At 40.6% G+C, this 27,574-nt stretch overlaps 2 protein-coding genes and 1 non-coding gene across 7 annotated transcripts in view; all 3 read left to right on the top strand.

The window, feature by feature from the left end:
- alkbh8 (alkB homolog 8, tRNA methyltransferase) overlaps positions 1-6,917 on the top strand; it is a 42,226-nt gene extending 35,309 nt beyond the window's left edge. For all 5 annotated transcript variants that reach the window (XM_078222044.1, XM_078222042.1, XM_078222047.1 and 2 more), the window contains 3 exons: positions 462-730; positions 1,694-1,843; positions 5,283-6,917. In XM_078222044.1, coding sequence (XP_078078170.1) covers positions 462-730; positions 1,694-1,843; positions 5,283-5,810 — 947 coding nt within the window. In that variant the 3' untranslated portion in view covers positions 5,811-6,917. The remainder of the gene's footprint in view (positions 1-461; positions 731-1,693; positions 1,844-5,282) is intronic.
- A 4,974-nt stretch (positions 6,918-11,891) lies between these two features.
- Positions 11,892-12,087, top strand: LOC144500162 (U2 spliceosomal RNA). Its single transcript, XR_013498943.1, has one exon. It is a non-coding gene; the product is annotated as a U2 spliceosomal RNA (small nuclear RNA).
- A 394-nt stretch (positions 12,088-12,481) lies between these two features.
- cwf19l2 (CWF19 like cell cycle control factor 2) overlaps positions 12,482-27,574 on the top strand; it is a 131,043-nt gene continuing 115,950 nt past the window's right edge. Inside the window, exon 1 of the mRNA XM_078222041.1 lies at positions 12,482-12,602. Within this exon, the coding sequence (XP_078078167.1) occupies positions 12,510-12,602 (93 nt within the window). The 5' untranslated portion in view covers positions 12,482-12,509. The remainder of the gene's footprint in view (positions 12,603-27,574) is intronic.

Genomic DNA, 27,574 nt, shown 5'->3' with positions numbered 1-27,574 from the left:
ATAACTGGATGGCAAGATCCCAGACTGGAACCCTGGCTCAAAGACTGTAACTTTTTAAAAAATCAAACGTGGAGTAAATAGTGCCACAGGATTGCTAATTAGTTTTTTTTACCAACCTTCTACACTATCCACAACTCCACCTATCTTTGTGTCGTCTGCAAACTTACTAACCCAGCAATCTATGTTTTCATCCAAGTCATTTATATCTATGACAAACAGCAGAGGTCCCTGTACAGATCCCTGCAGAACACCACTAGCCACAGACTTCCAGCCAGAAAAACACCCTTCAAATGACAGGAAAATTCTGTTTAACCACAGATTATGATGATTCGGAACAGTTATTTTTGTGTTACCTGAAATGTACACACGTTTTAAGTGTGTAATTTTCTTTTAGTTCTAAATCCGGATATTTAAATATATTCAACTTAATTAGAAAAACTATGTTCAACTCTTCTCTGCAGCTTACCCAGAAGTCTGTGACAGTCAGAGTTTACGCAAATGCAGTGATCCCCCACCATCAGTCCCAAGCAGTGATGGAGATGCGTCAAAGCTTGAACACAAGTATGTGCATGATGTCTATGATGAGATTGCTGGCCACTTCAGCAGTACCAGACACACCCCATGGCCTAAGGTGACCGAATTCCTGAAAGCACTGCCAGCTGGAGCTTTTGTGATTGACGTTGGTTGTGGAAATGGCAAATACCTAGGTGTGAACAAGGACTTATTCATGGTAAATGTTTCTTAATCGCCAAATACAAAATGGCTGTTTAACGTTTGATTTTTAAAAAATTATAGCAGAAACTACATTCAGCATTGATTACTAAGAGTAGCTTCACAGCAAAAAATCAAACCTTTCAAATTTTACAAGGGCAGCGGGTTTGGTGTTTGGGCATTTCTGATGGTCTATAATTCTAATCTCTGAAACACCTACCTTTTTAAACTATTTCTTGAACTCAAATTAAATTTTAAAATTACACGCAATGATAGAAAATATACCAAAGGTGACTATTCTGCCCTGTCCCTGTGCTAGTACTAATGCACTCCCCTATAACCCATTTCCCCCCAGATTCTTTTATTTTCCCCTGTTGGTAAACATTTTTCTTATTCCTTTTAAATTATGGTGAAATTTGCCTCCAAACCTACTTATTTGAAGTGTCCAATAGCCATAAGTTGCCTTTGCATATAGAATCCCTACAGGGCAGAAGGAGGCCATTTGACCCATTGAGCCTGCACCGATAACAATCCCACCCAGGCCCTATTCCTGTAACCCCACGTATTTACCCTGCTAATCCCCCGACACAGAGGGGCAATTTAGCATGGTCAATTATCCTAACCCATGACACAAGTGGTGTAAAATCTTATTTATGTGCTTAATATTCTCTCAGAAGCGTTAATCTGAATGTCAGGTTACCTAATAAATGCAAAAGCAAAATACTGCAGATGCTGAAAAGCTGAAGTAAAATAGAAAATGCCAGAAATACTCAGCAGGTCTGTCAGCATCTGTGGAGAAAGAAACAAAGTAAATTCTTCTGGTTGAAACCTTTTATCAGAACTCAATACTTAGTTTACTGAGTTGAAACTAATAAATAGCAACTTGTCGATAGTTGATTTGAAGTTTGAAAATTTTGTGATTGCGTAATTCATATTTTTAACAAGTTCCATTGCCGCAGTTTCTTACGCCTTCATTTAACAGGTGGGTTGTGATCACAGCAAAAACCTTGCTCATATTTGCAGAGAGAGGAAGTTTGAGGTCTTCATCTGTGATGGCTTACTTGTGCCGCTGAGGAGTGGTGTTTGTGATGCCTGTATATCCATAGCAGTTATTCATCACTTTTCAACTGAGGTAAATTAAAACTTTTCTTTGGGAATTTACAGAGAATCGCAACATGTTCCATATTTTGTTTTGTATTTTCTTAATTTGAACCAGTAAATATTTGATAAAGTAATACCTTCAGTTTTTCTTTATAGAATAACTAAGATAAACATCACTACATCTGCTTTCAGTTCCAATTGGATTTAAAATGTGATAAATTCACATGGCATTATAACTTTGCTGAATATTCACAATATTTGTAAGAAATTATTCATATGAAGCTAAAAAGGCATTATTTTTGTACAGAAGAATTTTACCTTTTATAATTTACCTGTCACTAAGGAGAATTTTGGGCGGCACAGTGGTTAGCACTGCTGCATCACAGCGTCAGGGACCCGGGTTCAATCCCAGTCTTGGGTGACTGTGAGTTTGCACATTCTCCCCGTGTCTGCGTGGGTTTCCTCCGGGTGCTACAGTTTCCTCCCACACTCCAAAGATGTGCAGGTTGGGTGGATTGGCCATGCTGGATTGCTCCTTAGTGTCCAAAGATGTGTATGTTAAGTGGATTAGCATTGGTAAATGCATGGGGTTGGGGGGTGTGGGCCTGGGTAAGATGCTCTTTTGGAGAGTCAATGCAGAATTGATAGGCCAAACGGCCTCTGTCTGCACTGTACTCCCATGGATTCAATGAAAGCCAGCCTATCCTATGGAGAGTTGAGAGATAAATTGCATAATCTATGTTTGTGATGATTGCTGTTGAAAGAGAGATCAATTTGGGAAAGGGTTAATCATAGCAACCCACTGATCAATGCCAATGATGGTGGAGGAAGAAAATACTGTAAACAGGCTTGTGCCAATTTTTGAATAGATTGATGCCACTCTTATAGAAACCCCATGCTCTTTAAAACTCATTGTTCTGCAGCTTCTTTCCCATTTTCCCTTAATTACATTTCAGCTTGTCTCTTCCAAGAGGCTCACCACTGACCGATTGCTTCCTGAGATTGTAAATGACTCCCATTTGTTATTCAATGTTCCTCTTGAGTTCAGAATAGCCACCACTGCTCTCAAGTGTTCACCCACCAAACACTCCAACTGCCACCCTCATCTTGGCTCCATGCTTATTTCTAATCATTTCCTATTTCTTGAAACTCTAATTTCTGTCTTGCCTCTTCACTCTGGTCCTCTAACGTCTACATGGTATGAAGTCTCACAACACCAGGTTGAAGTCCAACAGGTTCATTTGGAATCATGAGGTTTCGGAGCGCTGCTCCTTCATCAGGTGACTCACCTGGTGTTGTGAGACTTCTTACAGTGCCCACCCCAGTCCAATGCCGGCATTTCCACATCATGACTTCTGCATGGTGACTGGAGAGACAGTGAATGCGTTGGTGATCATCTTACAAAATTCTGCAGATTCTGGAATGGTTCCTCCAGCTTGTAAAGTAGCAAATGTAACTCCTCTACATAAGAAAGCGGGGAGAGAGAAAATTGGGAACTACAGATCTGTTACCCTGACATCAATAGTCGGGAAAATGCTAGAATGTATTATATAGGATGTGATAACTGGACAATTCTAAATTAATGGCAAGATTGGACAGAGTCAACATGGATTTATGCGAGAAAATTATGCTTGATAAATCTCTTGGTGTTTTTGAGGAAGTAACTTGCAGAATAGATAAGGGGGAATCCATGTATGTGGAAAATTTGGATTTTTAGAAGCTTTCGAGAAGGTTCCACACGAGGTTAATTATCAAAATCAGAACACATGGGATTGGGGATAATGACATTGGTTGAGGTTTGGTTACTGGACAGAAAGCAGAGTAGGATTAAACAGGTCCTCCTTGAGCTGGCAGGCTGTGACCTGTGGGGTATTGCAAGGATCAGTGCTTGGTCCCAACTACTCACAATCTATGGCAATGATTTAGATGTGGGAAACAAATATACTATTCACAAGTTTGCTGATGACATGAGCTGTGATGAGGATGCAAAGAGGCTTCAAGAGGATTTTGACAGGCTCAGTGAGTGGGCAAGAACATGGCAGATGGAATTTAATGTGAAATTATGTCTTTGGTAGAAAAAACTGAAATGCAGATTATTTCTTAAATCGGGAGAGATTGAAAACTGTTGATGTCCAAAGAGAGCTGGGTGTCCTTGTTCATGAGTCATTGAAAGCCAACATACATGTGCAACAAGCAATTAGTAAGTTAGATGGTATGTTGATCTTTTTTTGAGAGAGGATTTGAGTACAGGAGTAAAATTGTGTTGCTGCTGTTACATAGAGCTTTGGTGTGACCGCACCTGGAGTATTGTGTACAGTTTTGGTCTCCTTACCCAAGGAAGGATCTACTTGCCATAAAGGGAGTGCAGCAAGGGTTTAACAGTCTGTTTCCTGGGATGGCAGGATTGTTCTATGAAGAGAGATTTAGGAAGCTGGGTCTGTATTCTCTAATGTTTAGAAGAATGAGAGATGATCTCATTGAAACTTGAAAAAATCTTACAGGGCTCAACAGGATAGGTGCAGGAAGAATGTTTACCCTGGTTGGGAGGTGTAGAACCAGGGGACACAGTTAAGAGTAAGAGGCAACCCATTTAGGACCAAGATGAGGAAGGATCTCTTCACTTAGAGGGAGCTGAATCTTTGGAATTTTCTGGCCCAGAGGGCTTTGAAGGTTCAGTCATTGAGTATGTTCAGGATAGCGATGAATAGATTTCTAGTTATTAAAGATATCAAGGGATATGGGGATAGTGAGGGAAAATGTAATTGAGGTAGAAGATCAGCCACGATACAGTTGAATTGGATTTTCTATAGGGTTCAGCATGGGCCTTTTACCCCATGATAATCAAGTCATATGGGCCTCTCTCCAGGCAGAATTAGTATGATCCCACTATCAACTCAGCGCATTCTATTTCACTTTAATGAAAACATTTTAAAATATAACCATCCTATCAAGTGTTACTTTTGTAACATCTACGATACCTTTAACTGAGGAGTGGTACATTGTATGATGGGTTCTAAATGGAGATGTATGCAAATAAATGTATTTGAGCAGTTGCCCACATCATGTTCCATTGTAAACTAGTAACTACTACAGTATCTGTAAAATATGTTGCTCCATTTTGCATTGGATCTTGATTCATAGGTGGCATGGTGGCACAGTAGTTAGCGTTGCTGCCTCAGCGCCAGCGACCTGGGTTCAATTCCTGGCTTGCATCATTGTCTGTGCGGGGTTTGCATGTTCTCCCCGTGTCTGTGGGGGTTTTCTCCGGGTGCTCCGGTTTCCTCCCACAGTCCGAAAGATGTGCTGGTTAGGCGCATTGATCATGCTAAATTCTCAGTGCACCCAAACAGGTGCCGGAGTGTGGTGACTGGGGGATTTTCACACTAACTTCATTGCAGTGTTAATGTAAGCCTAATTGTGATACTAATAAATAAACTTGTAAACTTTAAAAAGTTTTGTTTTAATCATAGGGAAGGAGGCTGTCAGCCATCAAAGAGATTGTGAGACTTCTACGACCAGGAGGCCAGGGACTTATTTACGTTTGGGCAATGGAGCAGGAACGCAACAAAATAAAATCGAAATACCTCATGGAAAAACACGAAAAAACAATCAAAACCCAAGAAAATTGCACCACAATGCCAGAAGTGAATGAAGATCAAGAAACCAATAAAGTGGATTTAGCTTGTTTCAATCAGTTGGCAGATTTTAATAAAGACACTGTAAATACACACAGTGCAAAGCTGCCTGTTCACACAAATAGAACTGCCTTTGAGTCACAAGACCTGCTTGTTCCTTGGCATTTGAAAGCTGGAATTAAAGCTAATAGTGTCTCGCCACTGCCACCTACTGGGCCCGATGAACTTGCAGTTTTCCATCGCTACTATCATGTTTTCTCCGATGGAGAATTAGAAAACATATGTAGAAGCATATCTAATATTCGGATCATGCAGAGTTATTATGATCAAGGGAATTGGTGTGTGATAATTGAAAAATACTAAAATTGTCTAAAATGCTGTTATGTACATGTGATTCCAAATATAGATTTTATTTTGAAATTTGTTTTGGATCTATAAACATGTAATAGCAACATGTATTTTTAAAATATATTTATGCTTAATAAAGAAGTCATTATGCTTTTTCATGTCTAGTTGCTTGCCTTTAGCTTCGGAATCTCCAGTGAAAAAAATGAAATTGCAAATGTTTTGATTTGATTTATTATTGTCACGTGTGTTAGTACACAGTGAAAAGTACTGTTTCTTGAGCGATACAGACAAAGCATATTGTACATAGCGAAGGAAAGGAGAGAGTGCAGAATATAGTTGACAGTCATAGCTAGGTTGTAGAGAAAGATTAACTTAATACGAGGTAAGCCCATTCAAAAGTCTGATGACAGCAGGGAAGAAGCTGTTCTTCAGTCGGTTGATATGTGACCTCAGGCTTTTGTATCTTTTTCCCAACGGAAAAAGGTGGAAGAGAGAGTGTCCGTGGTAGATGGGGTCTTTGATTATGCTGTCTGCTTTTCCGAGGCAGCGGGAAGTGTAGACAGAGTCAGTGGATGGGAGGCTGCTTCGCGTGATGGATTGGGCTACATTCATGACCCTTTGTAGTTTCTTGCGGTCTTGACAGAGCAGGAGTCACACCAAGCTATGATACAAGCAGAAAAAATGTTTTCTATGGTGCATCTGTAGATGCTGGTGAGAGTCGTAGCAGACATGCCAAATTTCCTTAGCCTCCTGAGAAGGGTAGAGCCGTTGGTGGGTTTTCTTAACTATAGCATCAGCTTGGAGGGACCAGGACAGGTTGTTCGTGATGTTTAGTTCAAGACTTTTTTTCTCCCCTTATAAGGTGGAAGACAGCCTGATTCCAAGCATCTATCAGGAACAGTTGACAAAGAGAAGAAATCCCTGTAATGTTTCTTAACTCTACCTGAAAAGACGCAGCCATACAGAGGATCATCAGCATTAATCTATTATCTATTTTTGCTTAATATGTTGGAATGTTATTGTATTGTCTTGTAACTACCGATAAGTCACTACCTCACTTGTGATTAAGTTGCTTGCAGTGAGAGGAGAGAAAATAAATGCCTGGAATTTGAAGAGTTCTTCAGATGATGTCAGCGTTCCCTCATTATCCCTCTGAATCTGGCCACAACTTCAGGATTTATTGCAAGCGCAGATTAAAATGAAAATTCTGAAGTTGTGGTTTGCCATTCACTTTATTGCTTATGTTGCATTGCGAGTACCCTTGCTGACCCCAAAATCCAGGCTAAAATCTTTCCTTAGTAAGTGCTCAGCCTAAATTATTTTAATTTACAGTCATCATGGCAAGTGATGGAAAAGTATAATTTGATGGAAAGTCTTCTGTAAAAAGTGAAGGAGTCAGTCTATCAATTCCCTATCAATTCCACCACTACCAACCATGTCTGTGAACAACCTCCAGATATGGAAGCTAGCTGCAAAATAAGTAGGGGACTTTCTCCAGATATGTAATCATGGTCTGCAGTGGAAGAATGTTTCGGGTGAGATGAGGGAGAAGGTGGTAACTCTCCAACATTCCAAGCCCTCGTAAACCTAATTTATAACACTGTGGGCAAGGGCTTCCATTGAATAAGTCCTACCGCAACAAAACCTTTCAACAGTGGATAAGCTGATGGCTGAGAAAGGGGGAATAAAAGGTTGTAGCAGGGTCTTATCCTGTATTAGCAGGCTTGCCTCATTATTATAACCAGGCAGCATCCTGTCAAGACAGTGTAGGACCTGCCTCTTACTCTTAAGAGACACCACACACAGTTCCTTCTAAGGATGTTGAATTTCCTCAAGCCCTTTGGCAATTAGCTAGTAGCAACAGGCAGGATCATGACTACTTGGAACTGTGAGGGAGTCTTTTGTTGGAAAGAGTTAAGTTGGACCAGGTAGGAAAGCAAATATTAAAGGAGGAGAAGGTGTTTGTTTGGCTTCATTTGATTAAATGTTTCTTCAAGTTGTGCCTTGGTGGTTTTTCCAGCAGCCCAAAGGAAGATCAAGTTTTGTCTGCACAGATCATGAGTAATATCCAACAGGCAAAGCTGAAATCAAGCTTACTTCTACCTAGTCTAAGGTCATGATCAGCCTTGGAGACAGATGCATATGCCCTGATATTCCACAAATATAAATGGGGAATGTGTTCTCCTGAAATTCTTTCTGTTGCTTTAGATGAGACTGGATATCTTGAACATGTGTCAGGTACCTCAAAGGAGTGGCCCTAGTCTATACCAAATTGTCCCACTTCCCCTTGTCTCTACGAACTTGTTCTGAAAATTTAGTATTTGCTCTTTTAGGAAACAAATCTACACACAAAAGGTGGTAGGAGTTTGGAACTTCTGCAAACAGCAATCGATGCTAGATCAATTATTCAATTTATGTCAGATTTAGTAAAAAGGATAGTAATTGCCTGGTTAAAATCTTCCAGCTTTGTATCCATGTGATGAAAGTGCTGTTACATCACCAGTATACAGGTGGCATGTTTAGGGTGATGGTTTGTGTGTAGAAGTGTGTGCCAGTTATTTTGAGAAAAGCTTTTGATGCTAGCTTGTGCCTATTGTTTTCTTGAGCCAATTTAAATAGTGGTGATTAGGGCATCAGTGGTTTGCTTGTGTTGTGTGCTTTATGTTTAATGGAGCATTTATTGAGGATATTGATGAAATTCTTCTAATTCTGCTTCTGTCTGCATTCAAATACCCCTTATGTCAACACAAATACAGGAGATAATGTTACTATGTGACTGATCAGGAGCCCCTGAAAATCAAGAATAGCCCTTGAGGAAAATCTCAAAATGAGCCTTCAAAAAAATATATTTTGACCCCTGCTCCACTCTTAATTGAGGCAGTAGGGTTGTTTGGTCCTTGGCTGAGCAGCCCTCTAGGATTAGCTCTGATCACTACGTGTGAGGAAGGGAGGGACTAGTAAAGTTCTCCAAAGAATGGCCTGCTTCATGCCAAACTTGCCTGCAAAATCACATCCAGCAGGATCATCCATCAGTGGTTGAGACGCACAAAAATAAACTATTACAATTGGATCTTGAATTATCAAGTTATTAATGCATAACTCAGTGGCATGAGAGATGAACAGTTATAGTATTCTGTGAACTTTAACGTCTAAATATTGACAGCCTCGGTGCAATTTGTAGAATAAACGAGGGACAAATCAAAGAACAATGAGATGGCTATACTGGGAAGGGAAATAGTGAAAGAAAATGCAGAATTCATGGAGTCAGCTTTGTCTTCTAAACTACCTGATGAAGGGACTCCACAAACCCGTATTATAACACTCAATCTTAATCTGAAAGGCAATTAATCTGTGGCTCTCTTCAGTGCTTATGCACCTACCTTGGACTCCAAGTACAAAGTAAAGAAGTCTCTTATTCCAATATAGATGCAGCTGTACCATCACAGTCAAAGATTGTACTTCTTAGTGATTTCACTGCCAGAGTGAGGGAACAACCATGCCTTTGGCCAGACACCATTGGAAAGCATAGACGGGGAAAATCCAATTCCAACGGTGCACTAAACATGACCTGTGATCACTAACATCCTTTTCTGGCAAGAAAACATTTCAAGATATCCAAGATCGAAGCACTGGCACCGATTAGACTATGTGATAGTCAGGATCAGGTAACAGCTGACAAATGGTGGGCAGACCACTGACTCATTCGCTTGTTACTGGCACTTGAAGTAGCTCCTAAAATGAATTGACAGCCATGACAAGTATGGAGAAATCTCAAGGTTTCAGGCCTGTCAAACGACACCAAAATCAAGGAATTTAAAGAACAAATCAACCAGATACTACAGAAACAGATGATGCTACCATCAATGTCCAAGATGACTGGCAAACTTTGAAATCCATCATCACCCATACATGCCAATAAATTCTTGGGCACACTGCTAAAAGACACTGAAACTGGTTTGATGAGATTGATATGGAAATATGCAAATCCATTAATTGTAAAAGGGCAGCACTCCATACCTAGTAACAACCTCTACAGAAAAGAATTTTGCCTACCAGACAGCCAAAGCTGAAATTGAAAGAAGACTCTACAATTTGAAGAAAATAGGTGGACAGGGAGGGCTGAGGAATTATTCAACTGTTCGTTGACATACGTGACACAGACACCATATTCAGGGCAGTCAAAGAGATTTGTGGACCGTTAACCCTGGTAAGATCCAAAGATGACAAGACTCCCGTCAAAGATGGACAGTATTGACATCTGCTGCAAAGAGCACTTGGTAGAACTACTCAATGAGAACTCCACAGTGGACATGCACTTACTGAAGAACCTCTCAGAACATACAATCAGAAGTGAGCTGGACAATGATCCCACACGTGACAAATTGGTAACTGCTGTCAAGCGGATGAAAAACACCAAAACCTCTGGTCTTGATAACATTCCTATAGATGTCCTGACCCATATAAGGACAACATGCATTCATGTAACACCTATAGTTAAATAAACCATCCCAAAATGCTTTACAAGCATTATCAAATAAAATGTCACACTGAGCCATATAAGGAAGCATTGGTCTGAAGGCTAATAGGTTTTAAGGAATGTATTAAAAGGAGGAAAGAGATCAAGAGATTAAGAGAAATATAGGGATGGAATTCCAGTTGGATTAGGGTCTAAACTGCTGAAGACAATGGCTTCTGTCTTCCAGATACTTAGTTGGTAGAAATCTCTGCTCATCCAGTTCTGGAAGTTGATAAAGCAACCTGGCAGTTTTGAGACATTGGAGGGTTCATGAATGTTGGTGGTGAGGTACAGCTGGGTATCGTCAGTGTACATGTGGAAACTAACCCCATGTTTTCAGTTGGTGTCACAAAAGGGAGCATGTAAATGGGAAATAGGAGAGGGTGAAGGATATATTGTTCGGGGCACACCAGAGTTTTGGCATGGTTGACCACACCATCCATCTCCAACAGCTCTCCATTGTGGTTCAGCTGAGTACCATTGCCTGGTTCCACTTATCTATTCACTTGTTGGAAGAGAATCATCCACATTAGCAGGGATTGAAACAATGTCTTCCCACTCTTGAATTCTTCTTACATTGTTACCCCTGGTGTTCTGCAAGGATCTATCTTTGGCCTGCTCCAATTTTCATTTACATGCTGCCCCTTGGTTACATCATGTGAAAGCATACCACCACCTCTCTTGATCCCTCCACTATCTCTAATTTGTTACACTGCTCATCCAACATCCAATATTGGAGGAGCAGAAATTTCAGCCAACTGAATATCGGGAAGACCCAAGCCATTGTTTCAATCCCTGCCACATACTCCATTTCCAAGCCACCAATCTATCCCTCTCCAACAACTGTCTGAGACTGAACCAGACCATTTGCAATCATTACATCCTATTTGACCCTGAAATTAGCTTCTGAACATTGATCTGCTCCAACACCAAGACCGCTTACTTCCATCTGCGGAAGATTGCCCGGCTCTGTCCCTCTTCATCTCATCTTCCACAGAAATCCTTGTCTATGCCTTTGTCATATTTACTACCTCGATTATTCTAAGGCTCTCTTAGCTGACTCCAATTTTCCACCCTACATGACCTTGAGCTCATCCTCATGCTGTTGTATCCTAACTTGCACAAGCCCAAGCTTACTCATTACCCCCGTGTGCTCACTGACTTCAGTTGACCCCCAAACCAGCAAAGCCTCAATTTTAACATTCTGATCCTTATTTTCAATTCCTCTATGGTCTTATCCCTGCACACCCACCTCCCCAATTTCTGTAGCCTCCTACAACCAACGCTCTGAAATCTCTTGTGCATTGTGGACTCATCACTCCAGAACTGTTAACCCTGCCTTCAGCTTCATAGGCAGTCGGCTCTAGAATTTCCTCCACAAAACATCTTCCTTTAAGATGTTCTGTAAAATTTACCTTGTTGACTTAAGTTTTTCATCTAATGTTGTCCAAATATTTATGTTACTTGGTGTCAAATTTTAACTGCTGCTGTGGAACTCTTGGGACATTTTAATGTGTTATACTAATCCTACAAAAGCCATGCTGTTGTGTTTATATTGAGATACTTATTGTTGCTCATGAATCGCTTCTCGGCCTTTTGGCTAAGATCAAGTGTAGTATGGATTGGATGCTGCACTTGGTTGAGGTCATTAGGTTACATTGAAACTTCATATGTTTCATATGAAGCAATTTTTAAAAGCGGGATCTCGGCCTTTTGGCTAGGATGCAAATGAGCTCAAGTCTTGGAGGATGTATTGCTTTCCCTCCTCCAATCAGCTTGGCTCATGTAGATCAGGCCCAGGACAGGGTAATTTGGTCGCTTGCCCTGTCTTGTCAGCCTGGATCGGAAATGTCTCAACTTGTTGAGACTCTGAATTGGATTTGATTTGATTGAATTGGAAAAGTACAAAAAAAATGAATGTTTACAATTTACAACAGGGTAGTTTTGAATTATTCTAGCAAACAGCGAGCAGAGGAATTGGTTGAATTATGCTATGAAGTGTTTCTATCAATATGATTTTTTCATTAACGTAGTGAATAGCAGTGTACTTTCACACATTCTGTTCTGCCCCCTATCACCAACTCTGTTCCTGCCCTGGGAACACAGGGTGCGCGCGCCGCTCCCGGGACATTGCCTTGTCTTCACGACGGTCTTGCCTGCAGCTGCGCGACTGCCGTAAAGCTAGCGTTAACGACAACATGGAGGACTACGGAGGCAGGTTTGAAAGTGGGACGGCAATCGAGGCGAGAAGAGAATTTAAACGGAGAGCGAGAGAAGAGATCGTGGCCAAGGTATTGTCTCAGCCCTGTGTGTGTGTGTGCGGCAGCCGCGGCCTGAGTCCTGTAAAACCCCATCGCCAGGCAACTACAAAGTGTCAGAAGTCGTCGCCTCATTCCTGACAACCCATGTCCAACCCATGAGATGTCAGCTGCGTCTGTTGTTGAATTGGCTTTTAGAGTTGACCTTTGCTCCCCATGTTTACTAATTTATATGTGTCATTCTAAAAGTGCGATCTATTAGTTCCCCTAACACGGGGAACTTCAAGCCACAACAATGTTAACTATCTGCTGCAGACTGGTATCTTCTGTGATGCATCATTGAATTATAACTGATGGTTTGATTGTAATGACACCATCTTCCCAATTAGTAAAACGTACTGTGTGGCTAAAGGCTAAATACTGCAGAATATGGAAATCTGAAATTTAACAGAACACCTTTCCACAGAGTTGCAATTACAGGGAGGTGATGGCCCAGTGCAACGGTCTCCAAACTCTTCAGTACGAGGGCCACATTGTATATTCTACACATCTTCACAGGCCAAAGAAAAAAATCAGTTCTATAAATGAATGAATAAAATTTATTGTATCCGGGCCGTATGTGACCCGCCGCCCGTATGTGACTCGCAGGCCGCAGTTTGGAGACCCTTGGCCTAGTGGTATTATCGCCATACTATTAATCCAGAAAATCAGCTAATGTTCTGGGGACCCGGGTTCAAATCCCATCACGGAAACTAGTGGAATTTGAATTCAATAAAAAAAACTGAAGTTAAGGGTCTAATGATGACCATGAAACCATTGTCGATTGTCAGAAAAACCCATCTGGTTCAGTAATGCCCTTTAGGGAATCTGCCATTTTTATCCACTGTGGCCTGCAGGTGACTCCAGATCCACAGCAGTGTGGTTGACTCTCAACTGCCCTCCAGGGGCAACTAGGGATGGGCAATAAATGCTGACCAGCCAGCGATGGCCATGTCCCACGAATGAATTTTTTAAAAATCTAGGACATCTTCCCCTATATAGTTTCCTCTGTTAAGAACCCAGCTGATGTTGAATATGAGGGTATGCCAAAACTCAGAAGGGTTTCTTGGAACAACATTTCTTAAAGGCGTATTTTGCAATTTGGTATAATGTGAGCAAACCAGTGAGAAAAGGTCCAGTCTTGCATTCAAATAAAAGAATGTTTATTAACTTAAATGAAAATACATAAGAAAAACCACTATGCCAAACATACATACATTTAACTAAAGTAATGGCTACACACACCCGGTATCTTATGGAATTATTCCTCCATCCTTTCCTGTCTACGAGGTGGAGATGTCTGAAGAAGGAGCAGTGCTCTGAAAGCTCATGATTCCAAATAAACCTGTTGGACTTTAACCTGATGTTGTGACACTTCTTACTGTTTCCTATCTACGTTCCTGAACTCTGAGAAAAGCCCCTTGTTCCAAACCAACATTCCATCTTGTATAACTTTTATTGGGTAAATTCAACAAATAGTTGCCATCCACAAGTTGTCCTCAAGATTAGGCAGCTATTGATCGGTTCAATATAGGGTTTCTATGAGGATTTCAAACAACTGCTTGGAGCCTAAAATTCTGTGCCTTGGGAGAATTCTGCTTCCTGGCTGGATATGTATGGTCGTGACTGCTTACCAGATGTTGTCCTCACCTTCTATGAAACTAACCCTGCTATTTATATATCTTTTTGCTCTTTTGATATTCTATCTAAACAATGCCTTGGACCAGGCTTTTAGTGTATGGTGTAAATTGTATTCTTATCTCTCCACTTTGAGCTCACCTCTGCTACAGTTTTAACACTTCTCCCTTCTTCCCCCATCCCAGTCACTTAAATAAATATTTGTTTTCCTGCTCCTAAGCTAATTCACATATCGAAAACCCACCAGACAACTGCATTCTGCAGTTCCTCTTTCATTCCATTCTTCAAGCTTTATTTTATCCAAGCTTCTTGAATCTTTATTTTATTCAAGTTTTAAATGTTAATTTTCTTCAAAGATCTTGTCACCTCATTTATTTGAATTAAAAGTTACATTCCTGGTATTAGATATTTCAAACGTAAGATCGTGTTAAACTTTATCATTCTGTTTTTGGTGGCATTATTCCCTCAGCTTCCATTTCCTGTATGTTTTCTGCACCAGTAACAAGTATCAGATCAGTTATTTATTGACAGTGCATATAGGTTTTCAGAGCGTATTCAATGAAATACCCCAGGGAGAGTTACAATAAAAGCTCAGGCATATGGTGCATAGTTTCCAATTATCCACACTCCACATGGACAGTCAGTGGTTTTGAGAAGTGGTTCAGACTTGTATATAAAGGTTCGTTGTCAAGATTGATGGCAATGTCTTCCCTTGTACCCACTCTTGCCTATCAACCACAACCACAGCATCTCCAATTTCTCTTTTTATCCACACAACTTAAATTTTAGAGTTCCTCAAGATCAAACTTTGCCCTCCTTATTCCTCTTCAACATCAGATGCCACAAAGTCAAGTTTCATATGTATACGAATGGCATGCAGCTCTATTTCCCCACCGTCACTCCTATCCCAAGCAGTGCTTTGCCTCATTAGATTGTTTGTTTAACATCCTTTCCTGGTTGAGTTGCAATTTCCTTCAGTTAAACATTAGGACATAGGACCAGGAGTAGGCCATTTAGCCCCTTGGGTCTGTTTCGTCATTCAATAAGATCATGGCTGATCTGTAACATTACTTTGTATCCCTACCTTTGGTCCATGTCCCTTAATATCTTTAGTTAACAAAAATTGATCCGTTTCAGATTTAAAATTAACAGTTGGTCTGGCATGAACTGCTGTTTATAGCAGAAAGTTACAAGCTTCTGCCACACCTTGTGTGTAGAAATATTTTCTAATTTCACACCTGAAAGGCCTAGCTCTAATGTTTTGACTATGTTCCTTCGTCCTAGACTCCACAACCAACAGAGAACATTTCTCTATATTTGTTTTATCAGTTCCCCCTAATATCTTGAAGTACCAAAGCTCTTTGGTTTTCTTTCACTTCAGCCCCATGTCAAGCTCTGTATCCTTGTCACCGATTGAATGTTTAATTCCCCTCCACATTATCTCACGCTGTGGCTAACAACCTTGGCAGTGAGCTTTGACCCATATCTTAACAATAACAATGAGCACCTTCGTCCGCTTTATAACATTCCCCATCAGTGGCATGCCTCTGCCCAAATGCTCATTAAGTCCTCCCTCATGTCTTTATCACTTCCAGATTGATTATTCCATTTCTCCTCAGCCAGTGCCTCATGCTCCACCTCCCATGCCGTTCTTCTAATCTAAAACTCTGCTGCTAGTATCCTATCATGTGGCAAGTCCCATTTGCCCATTGCCCAATCTTGCTGAACTATTGTGATTTCCAGTCCTCTAATGCCTCGCTATAAAATTCTCATCTTTGTATTTAAATCTGTTAGTGGCCTCTCCCCTACTTATCTCTGTTCACCAGCCGACCACCTCTCTGTCATGTCTGTTTCTCAAACCTCTTGTGCATCCCAAAATCTCTTCACTACCCAATTAGCAGTTGTCCAAATGAAATATGGACTAGCAAGTAAATATTTTCTGTTTTCATCTTGAATTGAGAACTGACTAGAATGTGATTGGGCAGATGATGTTTTATAATTTTTCAAGAGTATTTTATTGGAGATCTGCGCTGATATTGCAACTCGGGTGAGGTAGCAGCAGGGTCTGTACAGTTCATCTTGGATTCTACAAACTATGTATATTAACTTGAGTTCCCATTCCTGGTTAATACCCAGTGAACCATCTGCTAGAGAGTATAATTTTGTGGTTATCTTGAGAGGACAGTGTCAGCCTTGGGTGTGAAGATAATCATGATTAAATGATTGATTGTCTCTTTCTGCTTGGAGTTGCATATTAAGAAAAATCATTAGACAAGATATTAGGAGGTTCAGCCTGCACTTGTTGAATCATTCCCGAGCAGCAGTCAAGACGTTCAGAAGAGAGAAGGAAAGAAAGTTGACAACCAAAAAAAGTTACACACTGTTGACTTGCAGTTATTCCATTTTAAAAACAATATTTTCTCTTGCTTTGAGAAATCAGCTGTCAAAAATATTTTTTGTACTGTTTCATTATTGCAAAAGTACAAAATTGCAGTTAATCACTTTTTTTTTACTAACAATTGAGTTGAAATTAGTACTCTGGGGTTCTGTTTCACCTGTATATTATCTTTCAACATCATGTTTTCACTAAGCACAAATTTCTCATTCTACTTGGGCATCATTATTATTTGGGTCCTTGTTCAGTCATTTTATTGTATCTTAGTGAGGCATGACCTTTTTCTATTTATAAATGGTTCACATGAGGAAATAAATAATTAAAATTGATATTTTTAGATGGGTTGGGTACTAGGACACGAGTACTGATGTGATTTCTGTTAGAACATTAAACACCTTTTCTTACATGTAGCAGCTTGTGGTGGTGGTTTGGGTTTTTGTATGTGGAAGATGTGAATGGATGGGAAAGGAACCTAACATTAAATACTTCCTTGCCACCTGCATGGTGTCCTGCACTAGTTTCTTGTTGCTAGATCTTTGTCAGTGCTGTTGTCCAGTGTGGTGACCATATTCATCAGGCTTCTCTTTCTATCCTGTGCCAAAACTACTGAGCACCACACTTCATCCGCGACCTCTTGCAATTGGGACAATTCTGTTCAAATAATTTTAGTTGATAAAAAAATAATGTTTAGGCACTTTAGTTTGAACAGCAAATTATACACTGCCTAGTACTGTTTAATTCAAATCTGTTGTTTTGCACAAAAGATTCAAATTGAACATTTTGTAAATAAACAATACAACAAAATACTCATTTTTAAAAAAGATTTAAACATTCAAATATCTGTTTGAATGTGATTGAAACTTGAGCAATGTAGAAACTTCACAATCCACAGTTTTTGTAGATAACCGTAAAAGTACCAACGCCACAAAAACACTAAAGGAATTTAGAATTCTGATCTTTTTTTCTTCGCAGTCAACTGGAACAAAGTTCAACTGTAATTTGCTGTTTAGCTTTTTACCAACTTGAGCGTTCTTTGCTAATTTTTAAAACTAGCATGGAATAGGCTAGTTCAACTAGCATTAAAGATAGCTTCTACCCTCTGATGAGAGAACATTTCTGGAATTTTATCCTGACATTAGGGTCCAAAGGCTTTGCTGTTTCTAGTGCACCCAGGTGTCTCCTTAATGTCATTTGGAGTGAGGCAAATTGGCTGGACACTGGCTTCTGCGATGGAGTGGACCTGCGAAGAAGGCTGAGTGGGATTGACTTTTAGCACAAGACATTTGTGAACATTTCAACCTTATCTTCTGTTCTTGTATGCTGTGGTCTACTATTGTTGACGATGCAGCTGCTTAGAGAGCTTTGTTCTCTTTAATTACCTTATTATCCACCATCTTTCTTGATTGGATTGTCCATAATCTTTCTTCACTGGATATAGGGGAGTTGCTGAGCTTTGCTCTGATCCATTGGTTGTGATATCATGTAGCTTTTGCTCTGATAGTTGACATCTCCAATCCCCATTGTGCCAGGGTTGATTTCCCAGTTTGATGGTGACATCTGGAAGAGTGAGGGATGTACTGAGCCCTGAGGTTATTGATTAATGTGGTGTACGATTTTCCTCTTTAATGGTCTATTGTACATTATGAATGTCCTAATTATTGGCTGCTAAATCTGTCTATTGTTTGTTCTTATTTGTACTAGTTTTGGCTACTTCAAAGCATGAAAATTAAGTTTATTTGATATTTTTAGTCATGTAAAGTATCAAAATATGTATCTCAGCTTCCCCTAAGTGAGTTTTACGCAGCCCTTGATGAAGAATATTTTATAATAGCCTATTCTATCTAACATGAAGCTTACTCTAAACATTGCCTGGTCAAACTCTAAGGAAGTTGTGTTTTTGATGCATCTGTCAGGAAAAAAATGAGACCAGTGTTGAGTTCAGTAAATAAATCTTAATTGTATTTCAACACCCCTATTGAGGAAGGTCTGACTGAATGTCATTGAGAGCTGGAGGCTCACAGGGTTGGTTTGTTGATGATGATCTGGGTTGACTGCCTATTGAGCATTTATCATTAGCACTATCTAATTAACAATATTACTGATAAATGCTCAATTGTAGTAAATCATTTCAATAGAACCTACAGTTACAGCAGTTTTATCAGCAAAGAATTTTATCGATTGCAGGGGAATTTGCTTCCTCTGTTGTTAAGCAAGGTCAATGAAACTTCCTTTGACAAAATTGATGGTGGATTGTAATCACAAAGACCATGTTGGATATTAAATCATACTTTATTCCTGCCGTGCTGGTGTTTCCACAAATAAAATATGTGAATTTTGAACTTGTTTATGTTTTATATTCATTTTCAAGCACTAAGGTACCTGGATTTCCCAATTTAAAAAAAATATTTATTGTAATATATTTTGGATATCCGGAATACTGCATTGTATACATCATTTTTCTTTACTACTGCTACTACTGAGTGATTGAAAGAATATGGAAAGCACTATAGTGTTTTATCATCTGAAGTGGTGATATTTATTACCAGTATATTATACAGTCTTTGGCGATCACACTAGCGAGTATGGTTGTCCACCTAAGAAACTCCATGTCACTGGTCATGGGTTCTGTGCGTCCATGCATGGCTGATGAATCTGATCCTTGAGCTGCACCTTCGACCGCACACTTGGCAGGTGTTTCTGGGAGGTTCTTGGACTCAAGACCGTTGACATTCCTTTCTCGGGCTCCTTTTCTAGATCTCCTCTGGCTGTTGGGTGTTTTGAAGAATTGTGTCCCTTCAATCAGGAGGTTCCTCCAGTTAGGTTTCTTAAGCAAGGGTCTCCCAGGCATTGCCGTCTAAGTTGAATTTCTTGCGGTAAGCCTTCAGGGTGTCTTTGAAACACTTCTTTTGTCCTCCTCTTGTTTGGGTGCTTTCCTTGACCTGGGCAAAGAAGATTTGCTTTGGCAGTTGGGACTCTGGCATCCTAAGCATGTGGCTTTGTGCTGGTGCTCTTGATTCCTTTAAGAACGCTGTTGTTTGTCTGTCCTCCCAATTGATGCAGAGAATCAGTCTCAGACAACATTGATAGTATCTCTCCAGGGCCTTGAGGTGGCATTTGTATGTAGTCCAGGCTTTTGTGTCATATAGAAGAGTTGGGAGGAAGACTGCCTTGTCTGGGAGGAAGACTGCTTTGTATATGAGGATCTTGGCACAGATGTTTTGGTCGTCAAAGACTTTCATCTTCAGATGTTCGAAGGCAGCATTCGTGGATTGAATGCGATGTTGGATTTCCATGTCGATGTCAGCTTTAGATGAGAGTTGTCTCCCCAGGTCGGGGAAATGTTCCACATTTGGCAGGGTTTCTCCATTGGATTATTTCATTATGCAGCATTGATGTCTAATTTACAGAGAAGTTATTTGGAAGGCTGTGTCATGAAGGAGCTTGAGGTGTTGCCTAGTTTTATAAATCTAGGAAAGGTAATCCTGTTACTTTAAATGAAACATGGCCACAATAAAAACTAAGGTGAAAGTCCACCCTACTGAATTTCAATCTGATTTCATTAAAGATGAAATCTGTATTGTTGGCAGGCGTAACTAAGAACTAGAGATGCATAAGACTCATCAAAAGTTTACCAGCAAGATCTCAGTTTTCCTTTGGACTTTCATCTGTAACCCCTGGTGTGCTTTATTGTATAAATTTATAAAAAATAACTTCTTGGTCCAATAAATATCCTAAAGTATCCTTTTAAAAATCAGACAAGCTTCTTCATAAACCCGTTGGTATAGATCATGGTATACTGACCCTTTTCAGGCAGCAAGTCTGATCATAAGGAAAAGGAGCAGGAATAGGCCATTCAGCCCATCGAGCCTGCACTGCCATTTGATAAGATCATGGTTGATTTGATTGAGGCTTAAATCCACTGTCCTACCTATTCCCCAGAACCCTTGATTCCCCTTGTCGATCAAAAATTCTTGACCCTAGAGAGCTGTAGATGGCCAGCCTCTACACCTCCCTGGGATAGAGAATTTCTAAGACGAACAACTCTCTGAGAGAAAAAATTGCTCCTCATCTCCATCTTAAATTGGAGACCCCTTATTTTTAAATTGTGCCCAATAGTTCTAGATTCCCTCTCGAGAGGGAATATGCTCCCATCATCTGTCCTGTCAAGACCCCTCAGGATCTTGTATGTTTCGATAAGAAGACCTCTCATTCTTCTAAACTTGCAACTTGCTCAACCTTTCCTTCGAAGACAACCCCTTCTTCCCAGAAGTCAGCCTAATGAACCTTCTCTTAACTGCTTCAATGCATGTATACCCCTCCCTAAGGAAGGAGGGCAAAATTGTACACAGTACTTCAGGTGAGGTCTCACCAATGCCCTGTACAGCTGTAGTAAGAATTTGCTACTTTTATACTCCATCCTCCTTGCAATAAAGGCCAATATTCCATTTGCCTTCCTAATTACTTGCTGTACCTGCATGCTAACTTTTGATTTATGTACAGGTAACCCAGATCTCTCTGTACTGCAACATTCTGAAATCTCTCTCTATTAAATAATATTCTGCTTCCCTGTTTGTTATGCCAAAATGGACAATCTCATACTTTCTCACATTATGCTCCATCTTCCACTTTTTTACCTAATCATTAAACCTATCTACATCCCTTTGCAGATTCTTTATGCACTCCTCGTAACTTGCTTTCCTACCTATCTTTTGTCATCAGCAAATCTGGTTGTAATATAGTCTGTCCTGTTAGAGAAACAAAGATAGTTTTAAAGGATTTGTATTTGTATTGGTAAACATTGACACAGAGCAAGGCTTCATAAACAAGACTGAGATAAATGACCCGTTAATTTGTTTGACAAAATGTGAAAACTGTAGGACCGTCAAGCGTACCCCATACTGTAATGGTTGGACTGTCATGACTTAATACTCCTTGCTTCTCCCTCTATCCCCCCTCACCTTCCTCACACTTACCCCCTCAGCCTTTTCTTAACCTCAACCTGGTAGAGGTTAAGAAAAGCCAGAACCAGCAAGGCTAAAGAATATTCTGTAAAATTCCTCTTCAACCCACTCAATTGATCAAAGCATGTCAAGGAAATCGCATGGACCAAGTATTTGTTGTAAAATCATACCTTCTGTATGCTGCAACCTTTGTTCAAATCAGGAACTGGTCCAGGAGCCTCTTGGAGGCAAACTGAGAGGCAACAGCTACAACACCATCTGGCAACATACTCCAGATGCTCACAATTCTCCGGGAAAAGAAGAACTGCCTAATATCTAGTCTATTTCTACTTGTACATGGTTTAACTTCATGTCACTTGGTTCTCCCAACCTGTTAAACTCGGATAATATAATACGCTCTCCAGTTTCTTAATTATTTTATAAACATCTATCAGGTCACTTGTACGTTTGCCCCACTCTATACAAAAAAAAACAAGGTCCTTGAATCTATCAGGATAACTGCAATTCTTTTAGCTAGGCATCATTCATTTGGCTCTCCTCTGTACCTTTTCCAATGTAACTATATCCCTGTCCATGGGAGATTCAAAACTGGGAAAATTGCCTTTAACAAATCAGTACTGTCTGTCCTTTAGTCACAGTAAGAGTTTTAACAACACCAGGTTAAAGTCCAACAGGTTTATTTGGTAGCAAATACCATTAGCTTTCGGAGCACTGCTCCTTCGTCAGATGGAGTGGAAATGTGCTCTCAAACAGGGCACAGAGACACAAAAATCAAGTTACAGAATACTGATTAGAATGCGAATCCCTCCAACCAGCCAGATCCTAAAGATACAGACAATGTGGGTGGAGGGAGCATTAAGCACAGGTTAAAGAGATGTGTATTGTCAGCTTAAATTATCTGCTTTCCCCTTGTCTTTGTTTCTTTTCAGGTCACATTTGTATTTGATCGATATTGACTGGAATCAAGTGTGATGTGTACTAAAAGTCAAGATAATATTGTCTTGTCATACTTTAGCTTAGTTGGTAGTATTCTTGCCTCATTCAGATGGTTGAAACTTCGCTGCAAGACTCGAGCAGATAATTTAAGCTGACAATTCAGTGTACTCCTGAGGATGTGTTACATTATTGTTCTTCAGATGAGCAATAAAGCTGCGACCTTGTCTCACTGTATTGTATTGTGGAGTGATGATTTTGGTAATGTTCAAGACCCCTTTGCAGTACATGAATTCTAGCCAATGTTCCTCCAGCGATCAACATCAAAAACAAATAGATCATTTGTCTCGTTGTTTATTAGATCTGCTGTGTGCAAAATAACAGCTGTTTTTCCCTGCAGTTCCCAGTGTTTGAAAATAATTCATTATGGAGAAATACTTTGAGATGTTAAGATGAGATGCGACAAAAGTGGGGTAATTGGGTGATCACCGTCAATTTCTGTCAGTTAGTCTATCACTGACCCAGACATGAAGTCAAAACAATTCCTAGTGGTGAGAAGCTTTGAGAACTGTCGGTGCATTGTCACATGCACCTCCCAAGCAGGCTACATTTACTATATGCCATGTCTCAAATTACTCACATTCTAAAATATTATTTTTGAAAGAAATCTAATTTGCATTTGAAGCAATAACACTTGCCGCTTTTAGTCTTTCCTTAGGGAGGGTGTTCCATAGATTTACATAGATTACCAATTTAGAAACATAGAAAAACTACAGCACAAAACAGGCCCTTCGGCCCCACAAGTTGTGCCGAACATCTCCCTACCTTCTAGGCCTACCTATAACCCTCCATCCTATTAAGTCCCATGTACTCATCCAGGAGTCTCTTAAAAGACCCTATTGAGTTTGCCTCCACCACCACTGACGGCCGCCGATTCCACTCGCTCACCACCCTCTGTGTGAAAAACTTCCCCCCAACATTTCCCCTGTACCTACCTCCCACCACCTCAAACCTGTGTCCTCTCGTAGCAGCCAATTCCACCCTGGGAAAAAGCCTCTGAGAGTCCACCCGATCTATGCCTCTCAACATCCTATATACCTCTATTAGGTCTCCTCTCATCCTACGTCTCTCCAAGGAAAAAAAACCGAGCTCCCTCAGCCTATCCTCATAAGGCATGCCACTCAATCCAGGCAACATCCTTGTAAATCTCCTCTGCACCCTTTCAATGTTTTCCACATCCTTCCTGTAATGAGGCGACCAGAACTGAGCACAGTACTCCAAGGGTCTTATATAGCTGCATCATTATCCCCGGACTCCTCAACTCAATCCCTCGATTGATAAAGGCCAGCACACCATACGCCTTCTTAACCACCTCCTCCACCTGCGGGGCCGATTTTAGAGTCCTATGGACCCGGACCCCAAGGTCCTTCTGATCCTCTACAGTACTAAGAGTCTTTCCCTTTATATTGTACTCCTTCATCCCATTTGACCTGCCAAAATGGACCACTACGCATTTATCTGGGTTGAAGTTCATCTGCCACTTCTCCGCCCAGTCTTGCATCCTATCTATGTCCCTCTGTAACTTCTGACATCCCTCCAGACTATCCACAACCCCACCAACCTTTGTGTTGTCGGCAAACTTACCAACCCATCCCTGCACTTGCTCATCCAGGTCATTTATGAAAATGACAAACAGCAAGAGTCCCAGAACAGATCCCTGGGGCACACCACTGGTGACCGACCTCCATTTAGAAAAAGACCCATCTATACCCACTCTCTGCCTCCTTTGGGCAAGCCAGTTCTGGATCCACAGGGCAGCAGCTCCTTGGATCCCATGCCCTCTCAATTTTTCTAGAAGCCTTGCATGGGGGACCTTATCGAACACCTTGCTAAAATCCATATAAACCACATCTACCGCTTTCCCTTCGTCAATGTGTTTAGTCACATTTTCGAAGAACTCCACCAGGCTCGTAAGGCACGATCTGCCTTTGACAAAGCCATGCTGAGTATTCTTGAGCATACTAAACCTCTCTAAATGCTCATAAATCTTGTCCCTCAGGATCTTCTCCATCCGCTTACCAACCACTGAGGTTAGACTCACCGGTCGGTAATTTCCTGGGCTGTCCCTATTCCCCTTCTTGAAAATAGGAACCACATCCGCAATCCTCCAATCCTCCGGCACCTCTCCCGTCTCCATCGACGACGCAAAGATCATCGCCTGAGGCTCTGCAATCTCGTCCCTCGCCTCCCACAGTAACCTGGGGTACATCCCATCCGGACCCGGCGACTTATCTATCTTGATGCCATTCAAAGATTCCAGCACAACCTCTTTGTTAAAGTCCACATACTCAATCTTTTCAGTCCACCGCAAGCCCGCAGCACATCCACCCAGGTCCTTCTCCTCTGTGAAAACCGAGGCAAAATACTCATTAAGCACCTCTGCCATTTCTACTGGTTCCGTACAGACTTTCCCGCCTTCACCTTTTATAGGCCCTGTTCCTTCATGTCTCGTCCTTTTACTCTTCACATATTTATAGAATGCCTTAGGGTTTTCCTTAATCCTACCTGCCAAGGCCTTCTCGTGACCCCTTCTGGCCCTCCTAATTTCCTTCTTTAGTCCCTTCCTACAAGCCGTATACTCATCTAGATCCCTATCTTTACCAAGCTCTCTGAACCTTTTGTATGCTTTCCTTTTCTTCTCTTCCTTTTCTTCTAATGTTTTTACAAATTAGTTTTGAATACACTGCCATCAAGCGCAGTCTGTGCCCTTTGGTTCTGCTGTTCTGGCAGCTTTTCATGATCTATATTAACCAGTTGCCTTAGAATCCTAAAAACAGCATTACATCATCTCGCAGTCTTACTTTTCCAGTGAGAAGGTGCCCAATTTACAACATCATGACATACAATCCAATTCCTCTATCCCTTTCAACTATACTGGCTGTTGTCTTCTGAACCACTTCGATAGTTGTAATATTAGATTCGTACTGCTGCGACCAGACTGTACAGAGCACAGAGTTGTTTAAAATAGGTTTTTCGTGATGATGTAATTTGCCTGCCAAAAGCAATGGTTAGTGCAATCTGACAGCCAAGATCCTGCCTGCAGTGAATAGTAATCCTATAACCCACTGTTATCTCGAGACAGCCAGAATTCACTGGCACTGCATGAGGTCAGGTCCCCCAGCCTTTTTTGTCAGCCTTATCTGTTTCTTCCTATGTATTTCTAATTCTGAAATTCTGAGTCAGTTCCAAAGTGTGAGATTGCATGAAGGGCAGTGGACTTGATGTTTGCGCATTTCTCATGAGGCACATTGCTCTAAATTCAGCTCATTGCCAGAATTTTATATCACCCCCTGCGTTTGGCTTCAATAAAAGAGTTTTCTCAGAACGATAGAAAATGCAGCTTAGAAGGAGGTATTCATCCCCAGCTGCTAAAGGTGCTCTCTCCTGTTTCTTGATTAGCGTTCTTACTCCACCACCAATCCTTTTATATCCGTTCTTTTTACACTTTTATTCCATTTTGTTTCAAACATCGGCCTTGTTTGCCTCAATAGTTACTTGTATTGAAGCATCCTGTCATCTAAGCACGTTGAGTTCAAGAACCCATTCTACTTGTTTCATCCAGTGGAAATCCTCAGTCAGTAAGGCTACTCTGGTTGCTCTTCTCTCGGCATCACCATGTTGCTGCTCGACTGTATAGAAAATATCAATCCCCTTATACAACCAATCCTCCAGTTACCCTCTCTGCCCCTTAGTCAAGTCCCAAATTCCATACCCACCATACCTGACCCTTAGTCATCTTATCTTCCCTAGAACTTCCCAGTTTCCATCGACTTCTGAAGTTATCATTTTGCAGTCATCTTCTCTGATTCAACATTCTATCTTGAGGGTGCAATATTACACGTGATAACTAAGTTCTGCTTTCTCTTAAAGAAGGTGTTAGCTGGCTTATTCCTATCCCCTGTTCAATTTAATCCAGGCAACTCCCTTTGCCTCAAACAATTATAATCTGCCCCACAGTCCCCTCATGTTCTTGTGATTTTTTATTTCAGCTGGTTGAAATTGAGTTGGTGCTGTGATTTTTCTTTTTGCTTTCCCACTGGAAATCAATTGTTTGAATCATAGAATCATGGTGCACAGAAAGAGGCCATTCAGCGACCATGTCTGTTCTTTTAAAAGCCATTCACTCCCCTGCTCTGTCCCCATACCCCTGAAATTTTCTGATCTATTATTTATCAAATTCCCTTTGAGCCAGTGCATTGCAGGTAATCTTAACTTGCATTCCTTGTAATCTTAATCTTAATTCTCATTCCACCTGGCTTTTTTTGTCAGTTATCCTAAATCTGCAAGAACAATCCCAGTTTCTTTATTCTCTCCACATAACTGATTATTATAAATACACACAGACATCTGTCAGCATCTTTAAAGAGAAAAGACAAGTTAATATTTCTTGTGTCTGAACTTCTTTGGATTGTCTTCTCCAGCTGATTTGTTGTGTATTTCAAGCATTTTAAGTTTATTAATTTTAAATTTCCAACATTTGCAGTTTTTTTCCTTTTTATCTATCTTCATGTATTTTAGTTTTGTTTCCTACTAATCCCTTCTGTCCAAAGTGGATTTTCCCCAGATTTAAGCGGTGAAGTGTTCAAACTGGCTGTAGCACCCAACATCCAGTATGTGGCACTGTTCATCTTGTCATGTTCCTCATGTATGTCAAAGTATTTAAATAAAGTGATTATTGTACCTGATTTCTGAAATTAGCTCTTTATTTGTGGTTACTTTCTTGAATTTATGGCACTTAATGCTGAAATTCCAGATATGTGCCGAGTTAGTTAATAAATCAAATAAACAAGTATCCAGACTCGTATGTGAAGAATGGTTGATGTACTGAAGGTTCCCAGTCCCAAGTACCAGCAAACATCTTCAGCAGGGGAGAAAATCAGAGGACGAAAAACAATCTGAAGTAAACTTAACTATTTTGTTTTGGACTAGTCCTGTAAATGTTTCTTGTGCATCCCTAGGAGTCATGATGCGATTAACTA

The sequence above is a fragment of the Mustelus asterias genome, chromosome 10 (genome assembly GCF_964213995.1).
Source record: "Mustelus asterias chromosome 10, sMusAst1.hap1.1, whole genome shotgun sequence".
Taxonomy (NCBI): domain Eukaryota; kingdom Metazoa; phylum Chordata; class Chondrichthyes; order Carcharhiniformes; family Triakidae; genus Mustelus; species Mustelus asterias.
The sequence above is the reverse complement of the archived record's forward strand: the minus strand, read 5'-3'. Positions and strand labels throughout refer to the sequence as shown.